The following is a 22,467-nucleotide window of genomic DNA, read 5'->3' on the forward strand; positions in this document are numbered from 1 at the left end:
TTAAAGAAAAATACTGTTCTATTCTATAGCCAATGGCCTCTAAAGCTACTGTAAAGCTACAGTAGGTAGGTCAGTGTCACAGAATGCTAGAACGTTTTTTTGAAGGACTTTATCACTGTTCTGGACCTTCTGTGGGCAGCAATAGAATGCTGCCCTATTGTGTGGGTAGGTTTCCATTATGGACATAGTTAAATTAGAATGAATCATGATCTAATTTACCACTTGAAACTAGATGTCCAGAAATGAGAATTTAAAGCACTACCCTCCTCCTCCTCGCCGCACATGTTGGATTCCAGGGATTTTTCCTTCATGCCAATCAAGACTCATTGGCTCTGACCCTCTGTTGCCTTGCACTTTGTGGAGTTACCCGATCAGAATAGCTGTATGTTACACCCACTTTTCGTGGGTGTAAAAAAACCTTGCAAGGCGATGGACTTTGGAGTCTGGATGCTGTGGGCGGCTGCATAGAATCATAGAATCATAGAATATCAGAATTGGAAGGGACCTCAAGAGGTCATCTAGTCCAACCCCCTGCTCAAAGCTAAATTCCCAGCTAAATCATCCCTGCCAGGGCTTTGTCAAGCCGGGCCTTAAAAACCTCCAAGGAAGGAGACTCCACCACCTCCCTAGGTAACGCATTCCAGTGTTTCACCACCCTCCTAGTGAAATAGTTTTTCCTGATATCCAACCTGGACCTCCCGCACTGCAACTTGAGACCATTGCTCCTTGTTCTGTCGTCTGCCACCACTGAGAACAGCCGAGCTCCATCCTCTTTGGAACCCCCCTTCAGGTAGTTGAAGGCTGCTATCAAATCCCCCCTCATTCTTTTCTTCTGGAGACTAAACAATCCCAGTTCCCTCAGCCTCTCCTCATAAGTCATGTGCTCCAGACCCCTAATAATTTTTGTTGCCCTCCGCTGGACTCTTTCCAATTTTTCCACATCCTTCTTGTAGTGTGGGGCCCAAAACTGGACACAGTATTCCAGATGAGGCCTCACCAATGTCGAATAAAGGGGAACGATCACGTCCCTCGATCTGCTGGCAATGCCCCTACTTATACAGCCCAAAATGCCGTTAGCCTTCTTGGCAACAAGAGCACACTGTTGACTCATATCCAGCTTCTCGTCCACTGTGACCCCTAGGTCCTTTTCTGCAGAACTGCTACCTAGCCATTCGGTCCCTAGTCTGTAGCAGTGCATGGGATTCTTCCGTCCTAAGTGCAGGACTCTGCACTTGTCCTTGTTGAACCTCATCAGGTTTTTTTCGGCCCAATCTTCTAATTTGTCTAGGTCCCTCTGTATCCGATCCCTACCCTCTAGTGTATCTACCACGCCTCCTAGTTTAGTGTCATCTGCAAACTTGCTGAGAGTGCAGTCCACACCATCCTCCAGATCATTAATAAAGATATTAAACAAAACCGGCCCCAGATGGACTCCTAACAAGTGTGAGCTTGGGGGTATCCCATAAACTATTTTTCATACTGCCAAAATGATGAATTATTAATGTAAAATCTTATTAGCTTTGTGCTTTGGTGAATAGTATCATCTTTGAAAGGGCACTATACTTTGAAGTATAAGTAGCAGATCTGCCGGTATAGGAACCGAAAGCTTCCTATACCGGTAGAGACCAGGAGCATATAAAACGAAGAGAATGAATTTGTCTCATGAAATGGGCAGGCATCTGAAACAGAACAGTGTGAATGAAATAGCTTGGGCCCATCTCAAAAGTTATTTCAGTTGGCTCCAAGTCTGGATTCAGAACACCCCAAATTGAAACATCTTCAGATCCAAGGTTTTGGTTTGGCTCATAGGCAGGGGGCAGCTGCAAAATGTGACATGGGGTCTGTGTTTGGATTCTGTCCCTCCTCCTTCTATCATAGTCTAGGGATGTTCAGGACTGTGTGGCTTTGGTTTGGGCCCACTTTTGAATAAACACTTGAAGTTTTATACAAAGTCGATTTTCATATATATGGATCTCTTGGTTTGAAACACGTCAGACTTGAGGTCTTTCCAAGTGCTTAGCAATGTACATTTTTATTTCCAGTAGAATTTGTATCCAGGCTTCTTTCCTGGTCTAGATTAAACTCCACCGTTAACAGCAGCTGCACAAAAAGACCCCAAACAGGCTGTGCCTTTGAGAACTCTCATATGGTTAAAGGAGAACTCCACTTTACTGAAAAGATTCGATTGTCATAGAACTAGTCGCAAAGGGGAGTAAACTGCTGCAGGCCCTGTGTGTGGGGCCATGTGCAGCAAGGAAAGAAATTGTACTTCAGAGGGATGTGACTCCCCTCCTCTTGTTCCAGGTGGGGAGTAACTTTGCTAATGGTAGTAACCTACTACTTCCCTCATCCTGGCTGACGTGTGGGCGTGGGTTAGGTTCTGCCAAATCTCTGCCCACTTGCTCATGGGTTTAGTAGCAGATATGAGTGCCTGCGCCCAAGGCCAGGGGAGGCTGTGCGGGAGCGTACAGGACAGGGTGCAATTGGTCTCCCCTTCCACGTCTGGAGTCAGCACAGTCCACGCCACGTTCTAGCCCTAAACAAATAAGAGTAAATAAAAGACAAATAAAATCATTTTATGATCAGATAGGAAGCTCCCATTTTGTTAGTCCCTGGAGGCAAATTAGGTGCAAAAGAATTAACATCTCCATAGAAACAGCTGCATATCGGAGAGCTTCCAATCATCCTAAGGCAAGGTCTATTGCAGTGTTAAACACTTGGTGTGTTTAATTTAGCAGGGTTTAATTATTAAATTAGAATTGGAAATTACCTTAAAACAATCTGAATTCCACTGGGGTTTGACTCGAGAGACTTAATCTCCTACTGGGGCATGCTGGGTTCGATTAAAATAGCAAGTGGGGCTGGCATCTCTTTTGGTAGAGGCTAAGGGGGAAAAAAAGGTTTGTTTGGAATGTTTTAAACACCATTTAGCAGATATGGTTAACTGTGATCCCATAACATTTCTAAAGGTGTTAAACCAGGTCTACACTAGGTGCTTAGTGGTGTTCAAAATTGTGGTGGAAGTGGGGGCTGCTTTGTAACTTCTTGATATTGACCTAGTTATTGGGATGTTTGCTGTATGAACATGTTGGGTTAAACCAATAGAGCTCTTACTGAATGAATAGGAAGATGAAGCCATGTTTCTAAATGTGATCCTGTGTAACCCACACACCTTCTGGGTGTGGTGCTCTGTCCCGTCTAGTGGCACCAAGACCACTTAGAGAGAGAAAATGAGTCTGCTCTACAGCCTTAGTTAAAAGCTAGTTGGCTTTTAGCTCATGCAGTAGAGGTTCATGCACTAAACTCCAGAGGTCCCCGGTTCGATCCTGCCTGTCGACAACTGGGGTCTGTTGGTGTTACATCTGTCCCCAGCATGTGCTTAAGGGACAATGCAAGAGCTGTTTGCTTTGATGCTCATCATGTTGTTAAAAACACCTTTTTCCTGATCTAAACAAGGCCTACTAGGACATGCTGATAGTTTATTCATTATTTTTTTTTTTGAAAGTTCCTGTTTTAATATTTCTGTTATAGTTAAAGGATTTAGCTGTCACCTGCCGCGCTCTTGCATTGCTGCGTCCACACAGGCCCTGACCCTACTTTGCGAACAAATGAATTGCAATGAATCGCTGCAGTTTTCCTTTAAATGCCAGTGTAAGGCACCTGTGTTGCCTTTAAAGCGTTTGCAGTGCTGGGAGTCCCTGAGCTAAAACTTTCCCCTCTAATCTTCCCCCAAAGGATTTGGTCACCTTCATTCAAGAACATTTTAAGAAGAGAGAATGTGTCTTCTTCACGAGAGATGCCAAGTCAATGTAAGCAAATACTCTGACCGTTCCTTTTGACAGGAGCGGGAGGTAGTGCTGGTTGAGAGCAACGTAATGAAGTAACAGTCAACACCAGCGTTAGGATTTTGGGGAGCTGCCAGGGCACTTCTTCCTTGTGCAGCCTCGTCTTCTAAGTCCCGCTTTTGCCTTCCACAATCTTTTTCTTTTCTCCCCTTCTCTGGTCATCCTCCCTGTGTTCTGGTCATGGTCCAGTGAGAGGCCTGATACAGCTCTGGGTTTGCTTAAGAGGTTGGAATGGCAGATTTTACTCCGCCCTCCAACACTCTGGCTGGGAGGAGAGATCAGGCCTCCAGTCTAGTCTACTCTGGGAAGTGAGTTTGATAAATGCACTCAAAGAGCAGGCCACACAATCCCACCTTAAAGTTGGGACTGTCATGCAAATGCGGGGGGAGGGGGGGGAGGGGAAGGGCACCCCGCCAGCAGGCATCTTCCTTCCCCACCAGCAGATTCCACGGCTCCCAAATGCCAGTTTTGCATACAACTAGCTGGATAGCAGAGACATGGTGACAGAAGTTCTCATGGCCAGCACAGTAGCTTCTCCTTGGTATTCCGAACTTAAACTGATGCAACAAGAATGAAAAAACAGGGATCAAGGGACAAGGCCTATCCAGGGCACTAATGATTGTCTGGGTGTTGCTGAATGTCCCAATATCAAGTGCTATGGGAAATAATAAATTCAGTTGTCATGTTGTCTGGATCAAATGTAACATTATTTTACTGGCAAGCATCCCATTGAAGTGAATGGGGTCTCGTGGGATTGATGTGAGGTGGCATATTATTTTTATTATTATTTGTATTACCATAGCATGTAGGAGCCCTTGTCATGGGCCAGGGCCCCACTGTGCTGGGTGCTGTACAAATCCAGAACAAAAGATGGTCCCTGCCTCAAAGAACTTACAGTCGAAGTCTAAAACAAGAGACAACAGATGGATACAGACAGAAAGGGGAGTACAAGGAAACGCTGAGACAGTATTGGTCAGTATGATAGGCAGTGGTCTCAGCACACCTGGGGTCTAGGTGTTCTCAAGTTTTTTTAGGTATCACAGAAATGGAGAGTTTTAAAGAGGGTTTTGAAGGTGGATAATGAGATTAGCTTTGCGGGTGTTGATGCTTGGGAGGAGCTCCCCAGGAGGGGCAGCATGGGGGAAAACATGAAGGTGCTTGTTTGAAAACTCAACAAGCGGGTGGTTAAGGCTGGTATCATGGGCCAATCAGAGATGGTGGTCAACATCTCAATATTGGATGAGAGAGAGGGTGGGGATGGGCCATGATGGGCCTTGCAAGTGAGGGCAAGCTACTGCTCAATGTTATAGAGAAGAGGGAGCCAGTGGAGGGATGCAAAGAGAGGGGTGATATGGTCAAAGCGACAGGCTCGGAAAATGATCTTGGCAGCAGGATTCTGAATGGATATGAATGGGGCAAGACTGCATTTGTCAAGGCCAAAGAGAAGGTGGCTGCAGTAATCGAGACACGAGCTGAAAAGAGCCTCAATAAAAGAATCTTTCATCCCCAGTAGCATTCAGGGCACTCTTTACACTGTAAAGAGAATTTCCCCAAAATAATTCCTAGAGCACATCTTGTAGAAAAACATCTAATCTTGATTTAGTGATAGAGAATCCACCATGACCCCTGGTAAATGTGTTCCAGTGGTTAATCACTCTCCTTGTTAAAAATGTACACCTTGTTTCCAGTCTGAATTTGTCTATCTTCGTCTTCCAGCCCTGCTGCATCTCACCTAAAGGCAAACCAGAAATGAAGGACCTGTTTAATAATTGATACACCAACAAAACCCAACTGTTGCATGTCTGACGACTTGCACGCTCCCCTTCGGCACAGGTGCCTCTCCTCTCGCATATAAACTGCGGCATGCTTTCCTATAACCTCAGAGAAGCCCTTTGTTGGAGTTCTGTAGGGATTCAGCTTTGGGGAAGGGTGAAAAAAGGACAGCTAGCTGGTTCTCACTAGATTCTCCCCCCACAAATCCAGGAGGAAAATATCAGACATTACTGGAGCATTTCCATTCTGTAGAGCCCACCTCCATCCCTTCCTTTTAGGAGAGAGAGGTGTGGCTAGCTGCCATGTTCAATCCCAGAGAGGGCTGTGCCTGCTTGGTGAGAGAACACAACATATATTGTTGTCTTTCATCAAAGTTCCCAACTAACACATCGGCACTTTATATTCCTAGAGAATTTATGAAGCATTTTAGAATTCTGGAATAGGCAAGCTATTCATCTTCTATCCAGTTCTTTCAGAGTGTTGGAAACCCTGGGTTCATAAAGCCTTTTCCCCTTCTTTATTTCAACTTCCCTATCTGCACTGAACTGCTCTTCTGAAGGAAGTCAGTGTTGCGTTCTGATATGTCCAGAAGGGAAAGGAATATATCACATGTTCTTGTCCATAAACGTCTCCTGAGAGAACGCCTCAGAGACCTTGCAGATAATCAGGGATGTTAACACTCTTATAAACCTACGTCAACAGATGGCCAGACCACTGTAGGTCTCTTCTTGAGAATAGCACAAAAATGGAAGTTGGAGTCCAGTTGGGTTGCATTCCATTAGCTTCATGCTCATACAGACTCACCCTAGGGGCTACTTCCGACAGTCCAAAACAGCTGTGTTTGGATGGTGTTGGATCAAGTGTTTCTTCCAGATCTTTGGCTTATGCAGGACAACATTGACACCTCACCGGCTTATTTGTCTGGAGAACACTTGGATTTCTTGAGTAAGAGAACTAATTAATATTCATGAACTGCAGTGTTGCTGAGAAGCACATTAGAATCCTCTCATTAAAAAGTCTTGCTGTGATATATCCTCTAAAGCAGTGGTGGGCAACCTGTGGCCCAGAGTAATCTGATTGCGGGCCGCGAGAAATTTTGCTGACGTTGACTGTCTGCAGGCACGGCCCCCCGCAGCTCCCATTGGCCGGGAACAGCAAACCGCAGCCACTGGGAGCTGTGGGGGTCCGTGTCTGCGGACGGTCAATGTCAGCAAAATGTTTTGTGGCCCGCAATCAGATTAGCCTGGTGGGCCGCAGGTTGCCCACCACTGCTCTAAAGTGAGTTTTAGCCAAGGGTGTCACACTCATTTTCATGGTCTCGGATTACGGGTCAAGCCTAAAGACCTAGGCAATTGTTCATGTCTTCACTTTAAAGTCTGTTTGGTCTGTTGCCTTTCAGAGTCCTGCTGTACTCCACAATGATATTTGGTGGGATGCCACTATTACATCTGGCATTTACTTTTTGATTTTTCAAAGATATAATTAGTATCCGATGAGCACCTGTCTCATGCTGTTTACCATTATGAATAGAGGTCACAGTCTGCAGCCCCACCATAGCAATTCACATATCTTATTTCAGAGAAAAAAGCTTTTAGCCGGTCAGTTCTACACTTATAAACAGCCCTTGTGTATCTCCTATCACCTTGGGACCAATTTCTGCATCACCCACCCCTAAATTTCAAAGCAATGTTAGTATATTCTGTTACCATGAAATGTGCTTCATTCCTATTTCTCTCCCCCCACCTACACACCCCTATCCCACCACCTATGGCCATTGTTGAAAATATTTATGGACCAAAATGTTTTGATTATTTTTGACAGTGACTATTTCTAAGGATGGGTTTTTCCTCTATCCTGTAAGCAGCCCATTTTCACTCTCTGGGATTTTCACTCTCTGCAATATGGTCCAGGTAACCCAGCTCAGAACCCCCATCCTCATCCAGAGAAAGGAGACCTTGTAGTTAGCTTCAGTGGCTCAGTACCGAGGTATCTCATCTCACTAGCCTTCACTTCCAGCTCCTTTGGCTGCAAGCTGGACTCCAACTTTAGCTCCATAAACCGTATTGGCTGGTACCATGGACCCATGCAGGAAGCCTGCAGTGTAACCCAATAACGCTCCCTTGTGAGGAAAGTTGGAGAGCAAGAGGCAGATACTGGGCTGTGTCCTGTCTGTAACAAAATGCTGGTCTCCTGGCTGCAGCAAAATGGCCAACTCTGTGGCAGAATTGCTGAACGCCATACATCTTAGAAAACACCAGAGTTCATAAAGCCTCAAATAAAATGAATGGAGCTGGTCACACCCTTTGGAGTTACTGTTCAAAGCTTTCTGCAGACTCAGGTGGGTGCCATGTTCATTGCATTGATTCACTGCATTGAATTGATAACCTTGGAAACATGGAACAGGAAATCTTCACAACCATAAGAACAAGGAAAGTTTTTCTTTTATTAAAAGCAAAGCTGAGATTCTGGAGCACAATCCTGTGGCATGATATAAATTGGGTGGTGGTGAAACACCTGGTGCCCTGTGTAACGGGCCTATCTCTAGAGGAGTCACAGACTGTAACTTTTATATGTTCTTTCAATCCATCTGGGTGGTGGATACCAAGACATGTTGAGATGATCCTGGGATGTCGTCACTGGGAGTCCCCAAGTCATAGGCCTCAGATAGTGAAGGGACTTAAGTTCAAGTTGGCATCCTCTGACTCATGGTGGGATTTAGTTTAGAAGCAAATGTTATGGTGTTAGCACATTAAGATGGAAACCATCAGAAAGGCACTAATAAACTGAGCTTCAATCTGGCCAAAGCAGAGCAAAAAGGAGAGGGATTTAAAAATCCCTCATTGTCTCAACAAGAAACAGGTCAGAGTCCCTCTAATATGGAGCAGAGTAGGTGTTGACACATGTGTTTGATTTTGTACATAAACAAGCTGAGGTCTTTCTGTAATATTACAGAGTTAAAACACTAAATATACTTTTTGTTTGTTGGGTAGGCCCATGACATGAAAACTTGAAAATACGTATCAGAGGGGTAGCCGTGTTAGTCTGAATCTGTAAAAAGCAACAGAAGGTCCTGTGGCACCTTTAAGACTCACAGAAGTATTGGGAGCATAAGCTTTTGTGGGTAAGAACCTCACTTCTTCAGATGCTTCTTGAATCTGAAGAAGTGAGGTTCTTACCCACGAAAGCTTATGCTCCCAATACTTCTGTGAGTCTTAAAGATGCCACAGGACCCTCTGTTGCTTTTTTGAAAATACGTGTTAGCTCTTGAGTTTTGGTTTTCTTCAGTCTTTCCCACTAGCGTAGACCTCAGCTATAGATGTTACATTTCACCTTGGGCCTTGTGCATCTTTCTGGCCAAGCACCATAACTACTCAGTTTTGTTCAAGAATAAAACTTTAAATTCCCATGTAGAAGTATCCTATTTATTCGAGCATAAGTTGTAACATTATAGTTGCAAAATGTGCAGCCAACCTACTTGTCAAATACATGTGGAAAGGCTGCTCACCAGTCTTAGTTGTCATTATGTCACTGGAAGAAAAGAATATTTGTTTTCTGGGCAAAAGATGTTAATCTATTTCTTTTTTTCTATTCACTCTTCATGGCAGGGACAACTTGTGTAAGTGTGGGTATTCCAAAAGCCAACATATAGAGGGGACTCAGGTAAATAACACTGAGAAATGGAGTTATAGGAAACACACAAAGGAACTTCCCACTGATGCTTTTGGTGACATTCAGTTTGAAAATCTTGGGAAAAGAGGGAAGGTGAGTAACTGCTGAGCTGACATGGGTATTTTAACTCCAGCCTATCCATAAATGGCTTCTGCCCTGTGACTTTTTGCATTAGCCTTTATAAAATAAATTCAGAATAATTAAAAAGAAGCCAAAACAATCAAAGGAGAAAAAGATGCTTAGATTTTTCGAACACGAGGAACCTAAGGTTAGGTACCTAAATAAGCAATCTGATTTTTTTTTTCAAGCCAGTGAGAACTGCTGGGTGCTGAGCATTTTGGAAAATGGCAACTTATTTAAGGTTTAACAGAGCTGTTAAAAAAATTGACTTGTTTTAATGTTGGAAAATAGGGTTAAATGTACTTTTTGGAGAAAAAATTGATTTTCTGAAATGATATATATATTTTGGGGAACAAACACTGGTTTTGAAATTCTTGTTTTTTTTCCAACTGGAGAAAGTTGGGTAAACAGTCATGAATGAATTTCCCCCCACTTTACCACATTTTTAACCACTCCCACCACATGCACATATTTTCAAGTGGGTAAAAACCTTAAAAGAAACCAAAAAAATTCAAAAATCGAAATAAAAAATTTCATTTAGAAACAAAATGGTTTTGAAATGAAATTTTTTTCATTCAGTTTCAACTGCAAAAATTCTGTGGAATATTGAAAAAATGAGGATGAAAAATTTCAATTGGGATTTTTTCTTGCAAAGTTTCTTGCAGGGAAAATTCCCATTTCCCACACAGCTCAATATGGATTTAGGAGACTTTTTTGGATGATCTTGTGTCCAGTTTTAAATGTTCAGATGGCCAAATCTGAAGATCCCGTAGCCCCTTAATAATGTTCAGGGACATTACACTATTCACGTAACCCAAATTGCGTAGCTTAGATCGACTTTTCCCTTTAGTGTAGACAAGGCCTGCGTATTCCATGGGAAGCCAGTGTAGAGCGCAGAGAACAGGGTTGTATTTGTGGTAGCCCATGTTGCTGGGGAGACGTGCTGTTGAAGTTTCGTAAGAGCTGATGACTTCATGCACAGGTAAATCACAAGCACAGAGAAGATCTGAATCCCATCTGCTACCTCCCAGGTGAGAGCCTTAATCACCATGCACAGAGCCATGCTCTCTCTCTCTCTCTCTCTCTGTGTGTGTGTGTGGCCCAATAAATATTTAAGAATTGATACAAGTGGAACAGCTTCAGTAGGAGAATTTGGGAGCCACCCACCCTGGACTAGCCTACAGCCTGGTGATAAGGATGTTCACCTCACAGGGAGATGATGTGAGTTCAAGTCCCTGACCCAGAGCGGGGACTCGGACCTGGGTCTCGTATCCTAGGCAAGTGCCCTAACCACTGGGCTAAAGGTTATAAGGGCAGACAGAGGGGAACACATCCTTTATCTGAAGCTGACCTTGAAAAAGGTCCCAACCAAAACTAATTGGATCAAATTCACCAATAGTTTCAGGTTGGCTGAAACTGCATTTTTTGAATAAATTTGTTTGAAAAACGTAGCCCATCTCTATTCAGGTGTCCTAGGAGTGGGGAAAATACAGGCCATAAAACAAGTCTTTAGAAAACACACACTGGGCCTGATTCTCCATTGCTTTGCACTTTGGTCATTTACTGCTGTGCAATGCGGGTGACAAATGTCCCCTAATGGAACTGTTTTGACTCCTGCTTTGTATTTTGTTTAGATATAAATGACTGCATGGAGGGCAAGGGAATGGGAAACCAGGCCAGGGCCGGTGCAACCCATTAGGCGACCTAGGTGGTCGCCTAGCGCACTAGCATTTGGGGGCGGCATTTTCTTTGGCGGCGACCGCGGCGGTCGGATCTTCGGCCGCCCCGGTCGTTGTCGGCATTTCGGCAGAGGGAACTGGGGCAGGGGGGCGCGGGGAGGGCCGCCTGCAGCAAGTAAGGGGGGGTGGGCGGCACGCAGGGGAACCGCTTCCCACCCCAGCTCACCTCTGCTCCGCCTTCTCCCCTGAGCACTCCGCCCCACTCTCCTTCTCTCCCTCCCAGGCTTGTGGCACCAAACAGCTGATTGGAGCCGTAAGCCTGGGAGGCAGGAGAAGCGGAGCAGCGACGGCGTGCTCGGGGAGGAGGCGGAGCAGAGGTGAGCTGGGGTGGGGAGCTGGCGCACGGCTCCCCGGGCGGGGGGGGGAACTGCCATGGGGGGGGGGGGCGCCTCAGGGTGGTGGGGGGGTGGGGAGCTGCCGCAGGGCTCGGGGAGGAGGCGGAGCAGAGGTGAGCTGGGGTAGGGAGCTGCCGTGCGGCTCCCCGGGCGGGGAGGGAGCTGCCACAGGGGGCGCCTCAGAGCAGAGGGGGGGTGGGGAGCTGCCGCAGGGCTCGGGGAGGGGGTGGAGCAGAGGTGAGCTGGAGTGGGGAGCTGCCACACAGCTCCCTGGGCCGGGGAGGGGCGCCTCAGGGCGGAGTGGAGAGCTGCTGTGGGGGGTGGGGGGGGCCCTCAGGGCAGCTGCCGCAGGGCTCGGGGAGGGGGAAGGGCGCAAGGTGGAAGTTTCGCTTAGGGCGCAAAACATCCTTGCACCGGCCCTGAACCAGGCCAACGCTTTGAGACAAAATGGAATTACTCTGTTGCCATTTATTGCTGCTAACCCTGCATTGTGTCCTCTCTCATTGAAGTACATCCGGTTGTCCTACGACACAGACTCTGAAATGCTCTATGATCTGATGACTCAACACTGGCACCTGAAAAATCCCAACCTTGTCATCTCAGTCACAGGGGGAGCAAAAAACTTTGCTCTAAAGCCGCGGATGCGCAAGATATTCAGCAGGCTGATCTACATTGCCCAGACCAAAGGTGAAAGGGGTATCTGGGCGGCCTTGAAGCTACTAGTTTTTATGTTTTTCTCCATTGCGCTAGCCTGGTATCTCTTGGTTTGTCAGTATAGTGGATAAATGGTGATGTTAGACACTAATATAGGGAAAGGAAAATAGATGATCAGGGAATATGCATCAAGAGACAAATCCTGGTCCCATTGAAGTCCGTGCGAGTCTTTTAATTAAATGAATGTGGGCTTAATTTGGGGAAAAACGAGGCATATACCTTGGGGCAAGTCTATCTTTTTTGATGCCACTTTGAGTGTCCCCATGCCTTTTACAATCATTTATGTAATTAATACCTGTGAATTCAGTTGTAGCCATAGGCACATAGAGTTAGGATAGTAGAAAAAGCTAATTGTATTAATTTGTATTAAAAAAAACCCCTAGGCTACGTTCACACCTAGTGTAACCCCTTTTTGAAGTCAGAAGAGTTCAAGCAAGTGAAGAACTTGGCTCAGTGAGTGCCGTTGTGATTTAGCTGAAGTGAGAGGTGAATATTTCAGTCAGCTGGTATATTAGCCTTCCACCAAATGAAGCTGATGGAGAAGAAGAAGCTGTGAATAGTCAGCAGAGAGGCAGAGCTTTCTATTAGTGGTTGCCTGTTTAGTCCACTTCAGACAAGTATGGCCTAATGACTTGGGAACTGGGTGGAGAGCCAATCTTGGCTTAGACAAGGATGTCCTTTGTAGCTTTGGGTAAGTCTCAACATCTCTTCTTCCTGTATCATGTGGGAATTAACATCTCTCCTGTGATCGAGTGAGGATGAATTAGTTGGCTTAGTGTCTTGAAGGTAAACAACCCCGAGGGCCAAAATCCCCACTGCCTTGCCCTTTTGTGTTGCCACTTGCATCAGTGCGCAGTATTGCCACATCAGTGTCTTGCACCCACGTAACACAGGCCTTCGTGACTACACAAGATGCAGGGCAGTGGAGAATTGGGGATGACACATGCACATATCTATAAAGACAAGAACTTTTTGTGCACAGTGGCAGGTCTGTGGCTAAATTTCATTTGGTACCTGCCATCTGCAGGGGCCTGGATTTTCACAGGAGGCACTCACTATGGACTGATGAAATACATTGGCGAGGTGGTGAGAGACAACACCATCAGTAGGAGCTCAGAGGAGAACGTAGTGGCTATCGGCATAGCAGCCTGGGGCATGATTTCCAACCGGGATAGTCTGATCAGAAGCAGCGATACTGAGGTGAGGAAAATGTAGTGCTGTCAATGGGGTCATGGGAAGCCAGTGAAAACCCTACAAAACTGAGTTATATTCTGACCAAATGCAGTCTACTCTCCGTAAATGCCTCACTGCTCTCCATCCACACCGCTATCTGCATGGAGCCTGATGCCTTTGGCCTGTGACTGATTTGTATGTGAGGTCCTATTAGAAACTCTTCCTGCTACAGAACTTGTGCTGCACTGTTGTAAAATAGCCAGTGCCTATTAAAGATAATAGTTAAACAACAAATGAGATATATTGTACTCACAAATTGAGCATTGGATTTTGGAAAAGATGTGCCACTTAGACTCAGTCAGGTGGATTCACTAAAGGAGAAGGGGACAATATAGTCTCTCTTGTCCAGCTGAGCTGCACTTCTGCACAGGAACAAAGTAGGTGGTCAGAGGTGTCTGTGTGCACCTTTGTGTTGTCCCATTTCTGGCTCTGGCCTTGTGCCTGGGTAAGCTAGGCAGCTCTAACTCATTCGTCTGCTAGTGATCCTAAGAGGTTATTCCAGCAGCCACTAGTTGCTGTGGCATAAGAATATAAGGTTGTGGCAGCAAAAGGGAGGGCTTGTTATGCACACTAGAGGCTGGGGGAATGCAAAGAGGCACTCAGTAGTTCTTGGGTTGAACTGGGGCATCTGCCAGAAATTTCTGTAATGCAACAGTATTATTGTATATGTTGGTAAAAGGCAGAAATTTCAACTGAAGAGGAGGAGGAACAAACCAGCATGTCTTATCCTACGTCCACTCTGCTAGATTTCATAGAGTACATCAGCAAAACAGTGGACAAAGGAGACAACAGATTGTTTGGGTTTTGGTTTTTTTGAAAACCCATTGACAAAAACCCTCACTAAGTAGCATTAAGGAAACAAAGCCTTGGGGTGAGGGGTAAAGGTTGGTCATAAATTAGAAAGTGGTTAAAACGGAGGAGAAATGAATTGTTAATTTTCAACATGGCCTAGCAGGATTCAAAAATTACTAGACATCTATACGTGTAACGAGAACATCCACAGTTCAGTTACATAAAACTATAGGAGGTGTAAACTCTCACTCTCCTGGGCACAAGCCCACCACGTGGGGGAAGGGAAGAATGTCCTCTGTGGACAGGTTATTCCATAACTGAGTTATGAGTGCTCTTGCAACTTTCTCTGAAGCAGCTGGTGCTGGCCATGGGTTAGATGGACCTTTGCTCTGAACTGGTCTGGAAATTCTTATGCTGCTAAAATCTGGAAAATAATAGAACAATAGTCATGCCCCTCCCACCGACCTGCTGTGTCCCCATTTCAAGTACTGCATGAACCATGACCTTCCGAATTCAATGGAAACCCTTTGCTGATGTTTCTAGGGGTACTATTCAGCCCACTACATAATGGATGACCTTAAGAGGGACCCATTGTATTGCCTGGACAATAACCACACCCACCTATTGCTGGTCGATAACGGCACCCATGGATATCCAGCAATAGAGGCTAAGCTACGGACACAGTTAGAAAAATACATTTCGGAACGCGTTATCCCAGGTTGGTGCAGTTCTCTAACTTCAGATCATTCTGCTCAGGTGCTACAGAGCTAGATGCTACAGAACATACTGTGGGAGGAAACAAGCTTTCTCATGTTGCCATGCAATGGATGAGTATTTTGCTCATATGCCTAATAACAAAGAAGGCTTCTGACGGTATACTGTCAATGTGACCCATGGTGATTTGTGCGTATTTCAAGGAGAACATGCATTCTGTGCATCTGATGAAGTGGGCTGTAGCCCACGAAAGCTTATGCTGAAATAAATTTGTTAGTCTCTAAGGTGCCACAAGTACTCCTGTTCTCTATGCTTCCCATAGGTACAGATAAGTAGGGCTTACATACTCATGCAATAATCTATCTGAGGTTCACCACAGAGTACAATTTACTGGGTAAGATGAGTTTCAAGTATTCTATGGGATAAACATTCCTTTCAGTTCAGGAATCAAAGCAATTTCACTTGCTGTGTCAGAGGAGATCACCTGACGGGCCCAGGTTGCTTTCCATCCTTCTACTCTGTTTGTTGGGAATTCATGCCTTTTGACACATGCTGGTGTGTTGGGGGAAGGGTTGCCTGAGGAATCTGGATTTGCCCTTGGGTCACACCTCTGGACTCAACTGGCTGTATATTTGTGTGGTGCTTTGCACAGCACATGGCATGGTGGGAACCTGACTAGGGCTCCTAGCCACTATGTTAATATAAATAATAATAACCAATGCTGATTATTAGCCACTACATGAATCATTCTGAAATAAATAAAATCAGTATTATACATTAGTGTTAAGTATATATTCACTGAGGCAATAAAACTGCACAAACTCATCACACGACTTTAATTTCAATAAATATGCTATTGGTTATCAACTAGTGTTTAACATATGAAAATCCTATTACATTAAACCCTTTAGATGTAATTGTAGGTGCTATATTTTGATTTTCTAATGATTAAATTTCCATCCATGTTAATGGTCCATCAGCTTAACTTCTCGATTAACTTATTCCTTTAATAATTACTAACGTATAAATCTACCTGTCATGATCCTGTGTGTGTGTGTGTGTGTGTGTGTGCATATATATTTTTGTGTATAGATAATACAAACACAAGATCCGTGGTAGGTAGATTTAGAAAATCTCAGACTTTGTCATAGGCCTAAACAGTCTGACACTCCCAACTTCCAGTCAGGATTGTAATCTGAGCTAACATACGAATGTTTCAGGTAACCCCCACTCTATACCAGAGTAATTCAAAACCTTGAACTCAAGCAGTCCCAAACTTGTGCGTGTGAAAACTGTAGATCTAAATTTACAGCTTAACCCCTACCTATCGTTCTAGCTCAGATTGTGCCTCTTTGCACAGCCCTGACCAAGGAGCGATCTGACCTGACTCATGAGTAGTGTTGGGCCTCTGAAGTACAAGTCCTCCTCTGCTCCTGTTGGGTGCTAGGCAATATACCGCTGCAGTCTTTTATAAGGCACAGCATGTTCCCCTCCTCACACTGCCATGGCTCCACCCCTTCCTGTCCACCCCCTATCTCTTCCTGCTGACATGCTCATGGGGGACATTTTGGATGCTTAACTCCTGCTCTTTCCCCACTCCACATGGCTGGGGCTGCGTCCCAGATGAGCCAAATGCATCTGTGCAGAAGCTGGCTTTGAACTGTCCTCCCACCTACTCCTGCTGTGCAGGTCCATTAGTCCCAGCCACAACCTAGTAGGGGGATCCACTCCCCTACATCACGAGAATGCAGGATCAGGGCCCTGGCAGAAGGACTATTTCTCTTTAAAGTTATCGCACTGGAATTAAATCTTTCTGAATGTTGGGATGTGATAAAATTGCAAGAGTTGGCACAATGATTGGTGGTTTTTCTTGAAGCTCTAACTCCTGGAGTCATGTGATTATGGTAGAATCTCTTTCTTTTGTTTTAAATTTACAGCCCTGATGCTTGCAAGGAGAAACTTGACGACCTGAATACTAAAGGGTCAGAAATCAGCATGCAAATAACACTGCTCTCCCCCCCCCCCAAGTCATGTCATGTTTTTTTTTTTTTTTTTTTTTTTTTTAAGCACTGTACATTGGCAATACTAAGTACTTAAGACTTTAGCCTTGCTTTGTTACTTCTGGGAAGACTGCATCTCGGTGTTGATATCTGACATTAGAGTAGGCAAAATGGGTTAGTGAGAATAACTAAAGGTCATGTAACAATGGAGTAGATGACTTTAAAAATAGTTTGGTTAAATCAGCTGAAAGTCAGGAATACGAGTATTTGTGTGTAAAATATTATCAAAGCCAAATCTAATAAACCAGTGTATAAGTGATTATTGTGAAGTATAAAAATTGTTCAAATACATTGACACTGCAAAGTGAGACCCTCTCCCTTTTTTGGGATATATTTCAGATTCTAATTATGGTGGGAAGATTCCGATTGTGTGTTTCACCCAAGGAGGAGGGAAAGAAACTCTGAAGGTAAGTCTGTAAATAAGTCAGAAAAATTAAGTGTCCTGTGGTGTCTTGTCACAATTTTAACTGTATTCTAGATGAGGCAGGTAGCAAAGTATTAAGGTTGCCTGACACTTCCCATTATTAGACCCTATTTTCAATTGTGTTTAACTTTTTTCCAAATTTGGGCTGAATTTTTCCATGACACATGTCTGCCTCAGGCTGAAATGTTTTAGGAAGTTTCAGCCAACATGCATAACCTGTTTCTGAGAAAGAGGCTAGAGGAAATTTTTTTTTCAATGTTACAAAACAAAACGCTGGTGACCTTTAATTTGAGAATCTGTAGTGCCCCATGCTTTGGAGCAGGGACTTGTGTTAGAGATGTGCCTTTTGCTGTTCCTGTGAATATCCACTGAAATTTGAAAAAAATCTTAGTTCACACATTATCAGTAGAGACCAAGGTTTAACAGCTAAATTCCCGGAGGATTCTATCTGCACTGGGCATGCTCCATCTCAATCCTGTTCAGGACTTGCCCTGCAATTGCAGCTCTGGGCTATGCCAGTTGTCAAATTCAGGGCAGTTGCGCCTGTATTTCCCCATCATGGTCCACCAAGAGCACCCAGTCTATGCCCCTCAGCAGTCACCTCTCTTGGGAGGAGATGCAAGTCTCTCTCCCTCTTGACTGGGCTTTTTTCAGGCTGCACAGTTCCTTGCCTCTGTTGTGATATTCCCAGCAAGCCAGACTGCCTGATCGGGCCAACATCAGCACTTGGCTTTCTCTCCAGAGCCTATGAACAGCTGTAATGGCCAGCAGTTAACAAGTTGCCACACAGCTCGTTCTAAGCAAACAGGGTTATTCTTAAGGTGATAGCATTAGAGAAAAAGCATATTTAAAAGGACCTACACACGTGTTAATAAGCTTAGCAGAGATCCCACCTCTGACTCCCGCTAGAGCTCTGTCAGGAGTCAGTCCTTGAACACCTCACCCAGGGGTTCTTCTGTGGTTACAAGTTCAGCTCAGAACTATTACCCCTGTAATAGCTTAGTTTTTCCTTTATACAGCTTGGGCCTTTGATTTTGAACAGGTTATCAGTAGACTGTGGACCTCTTATCAGGGCATAGCTTCAAAAGACTGTGGATTTGCATAACTGGAGATGGGGAAGTGAATGCAAATTCCCCTTCAAGATTCTCCAGGCAAATTACTTGACAGATTATCCAAAATCCCATTCTGATCGGACACGGTCAGTACAGTCCTTTGAAGTTCATCACACTTCCCGGCTGTAAAAGGGCATTGCAGGGCCTTCTTGGCTCCTGCTCCCGTTGGGCTGATAAAGTCACGTGGAGAACCTGGATTCAGTAACCACTTTACAGGTTGTGCTCCCACCACCCTTACCATCTGCAGGCAAAGGGAGGGGAGAGCTACCTCCCTGCTTCCACTCCCTGCCTTTTCCCATTCTTCCTGCTCCCCCCCTGGTTTCCTTCTCCTGAGGCTTTTATACAGCCCCAGCCTAATTAGGCAGCAGGGGCTGTATAAAATCTCTGCTTCCCCCAATTAGGGCCAGGTGGTCTAACCAGCTCCAATTCACCTCCCTTAATTGGAGCTGGAGTGACAGAAGGCTGGCTCAGCAGTTCCTGCTCAACGCCCTGTCATACCAGGGTTCACATCACATCTCCCCCAGCATATGATCCAGCCCACAATAGTACATTACCTTTGCATTTAATACAATGGATTCCAAAGATACTTAAACGTAACACTATAAGGTTTCCAAGGATATTGGAAGAAATTGCCATATCTGTGTCACCAATGTGTCTCAGAGGCTCACCAAATATAGGGCATTGTGGGTAGTGCTATGCCAGGAGACGATACCAAGGCTACAGGTTTGCATGGCAACATCTGGTACAGTATTGTGGCTTGTTTGGTGATTCATGTGGTGGAAATCTGTGCTGAAGGTTTAGGGTTCAAAGCCTGCTGGTGATAGGGGGAATTGTTACAGTCACACATAATAGAATTGATCCTAGTGCCTTAAAATATGTGAGTCTATAACTTCATGTCTGGGGCTGCATGAATGGCATGGACCATCTATAATGAGCTGGATTGTGTTCCAGAGAAGCTATCTAGGCAGATGAATTGAGTTATTGACACTCTTGTCAGGTCCAACTTTAACCCAAACTTTTCAAGACGTGTTAATAAAATATAATAAATCCAGTACAGATAATCAAAGCTGATTACTACTTGTCTCATCAGAAGAGGATTAGAAATGATTATCACTCTTGTTGCTGCCAACACTCACTGAAATAGATGGACTTCAATATATAAATTTATCATGCCAATTAAACTTATGTTATCGTGATGATCATAGTCCTATCAAAATCAATACTAAAATTCATCTGTATAATTTCTTCACCAATGTTAATTAATCAATTTGTCAATGCCACACACAGATTGTGAAATATCAAAGTGTGTCCCCAGAGTCACTGGTTGAATGATGTTCTAATATGCCTGCATTAAGTAGGCTTTACCCACAGGTATTTGCATCTAGTAGCATTAATTAACATAGATTTTTAATTGTTTCAATACACTCAATCTTAATTTTAATACAGATGCTCCCCGATTTATGCAAGCGTTCCATTCCGGAATGCCTTGCTTAACTCGAATTTTGTGTAAGTCGGAAACATATACCCTACCATTACGCCAAAAAAAAAAAAAAAAAAAAACCCACAACCCACCCTCCTATTTCTAGCTTACAGAACTTTTTCTGTAAGTGCGGATTTGCGTAAGTCGGGTTTGTGTAACCTGGGGGGCGTCTGTAGTTAAAATTGTTCTTTGTTTCTAAAGCAATATCAATTCATTTAATATCACAAACCAAAGATTTTTAAGATCAACTTCAGGTTGCTTTAGGTGCCAAGCTTTAGGTACCCAAGTTAATAATTTTGGCTATGACTGCTTCACTTATGTCCTTATGCATCATATAGAACCGTTATTCAAGCAAACAGAATGAGTTCTACACTGTACTGAGTTTAAGGTTTAATATTCTTAACAAAATATAAGTAGCCTACTGTAAATATTAATCCTAAACCCAAGTAACTAATGCAGAAGGCATTCAAACTTAAAATCAGATGGACAGTTCTTGAAGTGTTTAATAACTTTGAAGAATAACTGGCTCATAATCCAGACAAGGGTCTGTGACAGTCTGACCAATTACTTGTCAGTGACACTGGTGAAGCACTGGAATGGGTTACCTAAGGAGGTGGTGGAATCTCCTTCCGTAGAGGTTAAGGTCAGGCTTGACAAAGCCCTGGCTGGGATGATTTAGTTGCGGATTGGTCCTGCTTTGAGCAGGGGGTTGGACTAGATGACCTCCTGAGGTCCCTTCCAACCCTGATATTCTATGATTCTATGATTCTGTGTTGTTCAGATGTTCATGTCTTAGTTGTTACAGCTCGTGGCTGGAGTGACCATCTCCAGAAGCAGATAAAACTTTGTTTTAGTCCAAGGAGGCATAGCAATAGTTTCCAAGCTGCCGACTTCTCCTGCTAAAAGAGACCCCAACTGAACAGTCATGCTTGATAGGTCTTACTGATGTCAGCAATTGGCAGAATCTGAGAGAGGGCTGTACGCTAGGCTTGTGTGTTTCGTTTCTGATCATTGGCTTCAGTTTAAGCAGAAGAGAAGTGGAAATCTTTCAGGCTACTTCCTTATTTTAACGGTCGCTGTGCCCCACACAGGAAAAGATCCTTTGTCCAACTGGCATTGAAAATACGCTGCTCATGTCATATATCCACTGTCCAATTGGAAGGCATACTATGTGCTTGTGTTTGACTGCTCAAGAGTAATTTCTGTTCAGTAAATCTACCTTTTCCCCCCAAGTATTTTGGTGGATGTTCTCTCTGCGCTGTGGTCACGTGCCTTTATTTCTCCTGTCTCGTTAACATTCATTAAGAATAGGGTTCCACTGGATAAACTTCTGTAGCTAATGGCAAACTAAATAAAGCCACCTGCTGAGTATTAATTGATAGACCTATATATGCTCTTTACGACATAGGGCTGACTCAAAGTCTATAACATCCTCATTCTAATGTCTGGTTAGATAAAAGGGTAATTTTTCTAACTCAATTGAGCAACTATCTGAGTAAAGCTGTTCTGTGATATTTAACAAAAATCATTAGATGCATTATGTGCAATTAATAAAAACACAATCTTAATAATATAACCTGATATCTACAGGAATCCTGTGTGGATGTAAGGGTCTAGTTCCCACACCTTCAGCAAATAGACCAGAGCCCGCTACACTACTGGTCACCAGTACAAAAGTTTGGGAACCACTGAATTAGAGGCCGTTGTAAAGAACTGGTATTGTAATATCCCTTGCTGGTAATAGTGAAAATATTGGCTGGAGCTGGGGAATTCTGCAGTGCCTGCACACAAACCATACCAAAAATTGTTCACTTAGTTACTGAACAGTAGACTTCAAATAGCCTGAACCTTTATTAATCAGTTATCTCTGTCCCTCTCTGTTGTGTTTTCCTAGGCTATCAATGTTGCCATCAAGAGTAAAATTCCCTGCATAGTAGTGGAGGGCTCAGGTCTGATTGCTGATGTAATAGCGAGCTTAGTGGAGGCAGAAGGCACTCTAGCCTCTTCATCTGTCAAGGAGAGGCTGCTCCGATACCTGCCGCACACCGTTTCGAGACTCACAGAAGAGGAGACTGAAAGCTGGATCAGATGGGTAGGTGTATGCTTTGCCATAGTGTTGATGAGACAGAAAGGAGAGGGGTGTGACATTACACTCAATATGCTTTATGGAAGTATGCTTATGCATATGATGTAACTGGAATATGCTTTATGCAAAAGGTCTCTTGTAAGGTATCATAACAAAGGTTATAAACTACTGAATATGTTCCTCCTATTTGTATGGATGTATCATTCTTGTATCTCAAGCTAGAAATATGAAGTATAACTCTGAGGTCCTATTGTAATTATGCAAAGTGTGGGCCATTAATGGTGGCTTAGAATCTTGATGGCTCCCATTGACTAAGACAATTGGTTGTAAATGGTTTATTTACCTGCAAGACTTCCTGTGTACATGTGGGC

At 44.1% G+C, this 22,467-nt stretch overlaps 1 protein-coding gene across 1 annotated transcript in view; it reads left to right on the forward strand.

Annotated features, from left to right (window-relative positions):
• Positions 1 to 22,467, forward strand: part of TRPM8 (transient receptor potential cation channel subfamily M member 8) — a 104,384-nt gene that overhangs the window by 19,999 nt on the left and 61,918 nt on the right. Inside the window, exons 3-9 of the mRNA XM_054044163.1 lie at positions 3,736 to 3,809; positions 9,224 to 9,380; positions 11,991 to 12,168; positions 13,223 to 13,395; positions 14,764 to 14,938; positions 17,334 to 17,401; positions 21,905 to 22,102. Coding sequence (XP_053900138.1) covers positions 3,736 to 3,809; positions 9,224 to 9,380; positions 11,991 to 12,168; positions 13,223 to 13,395; positions 14,764 to 14,938; positions 17,334 to 17,401; positions 21,905 to 22,102 — 1,023 coding nt within the window. The remainder of the gene's footprint in view (positions 1 to 3,735; positions 3,810 to 9,223; positions 9,381 to 11,990; positions 12,169 to 13,222; positions 13,396 to 14,763; positions 14,939 to 17,333; positions 17,402 to 21,904; positions 22,103 to 22,467) is intronic.

This window comes from Malaclemys terrapin, chromosome 11 (assembly GCF_027887155.1).
Source record: "Malaclemys terrapin pileata isolate rMalTer1 chromosome 11, rMalTer1.hap1, whole genome shotgun sequence".
Taxonomy (NCBI): Eukaryota; Metazoa; Chordata; order Testudines; family Emydidae; genus Malaclemys; species Malaclemys terrapin.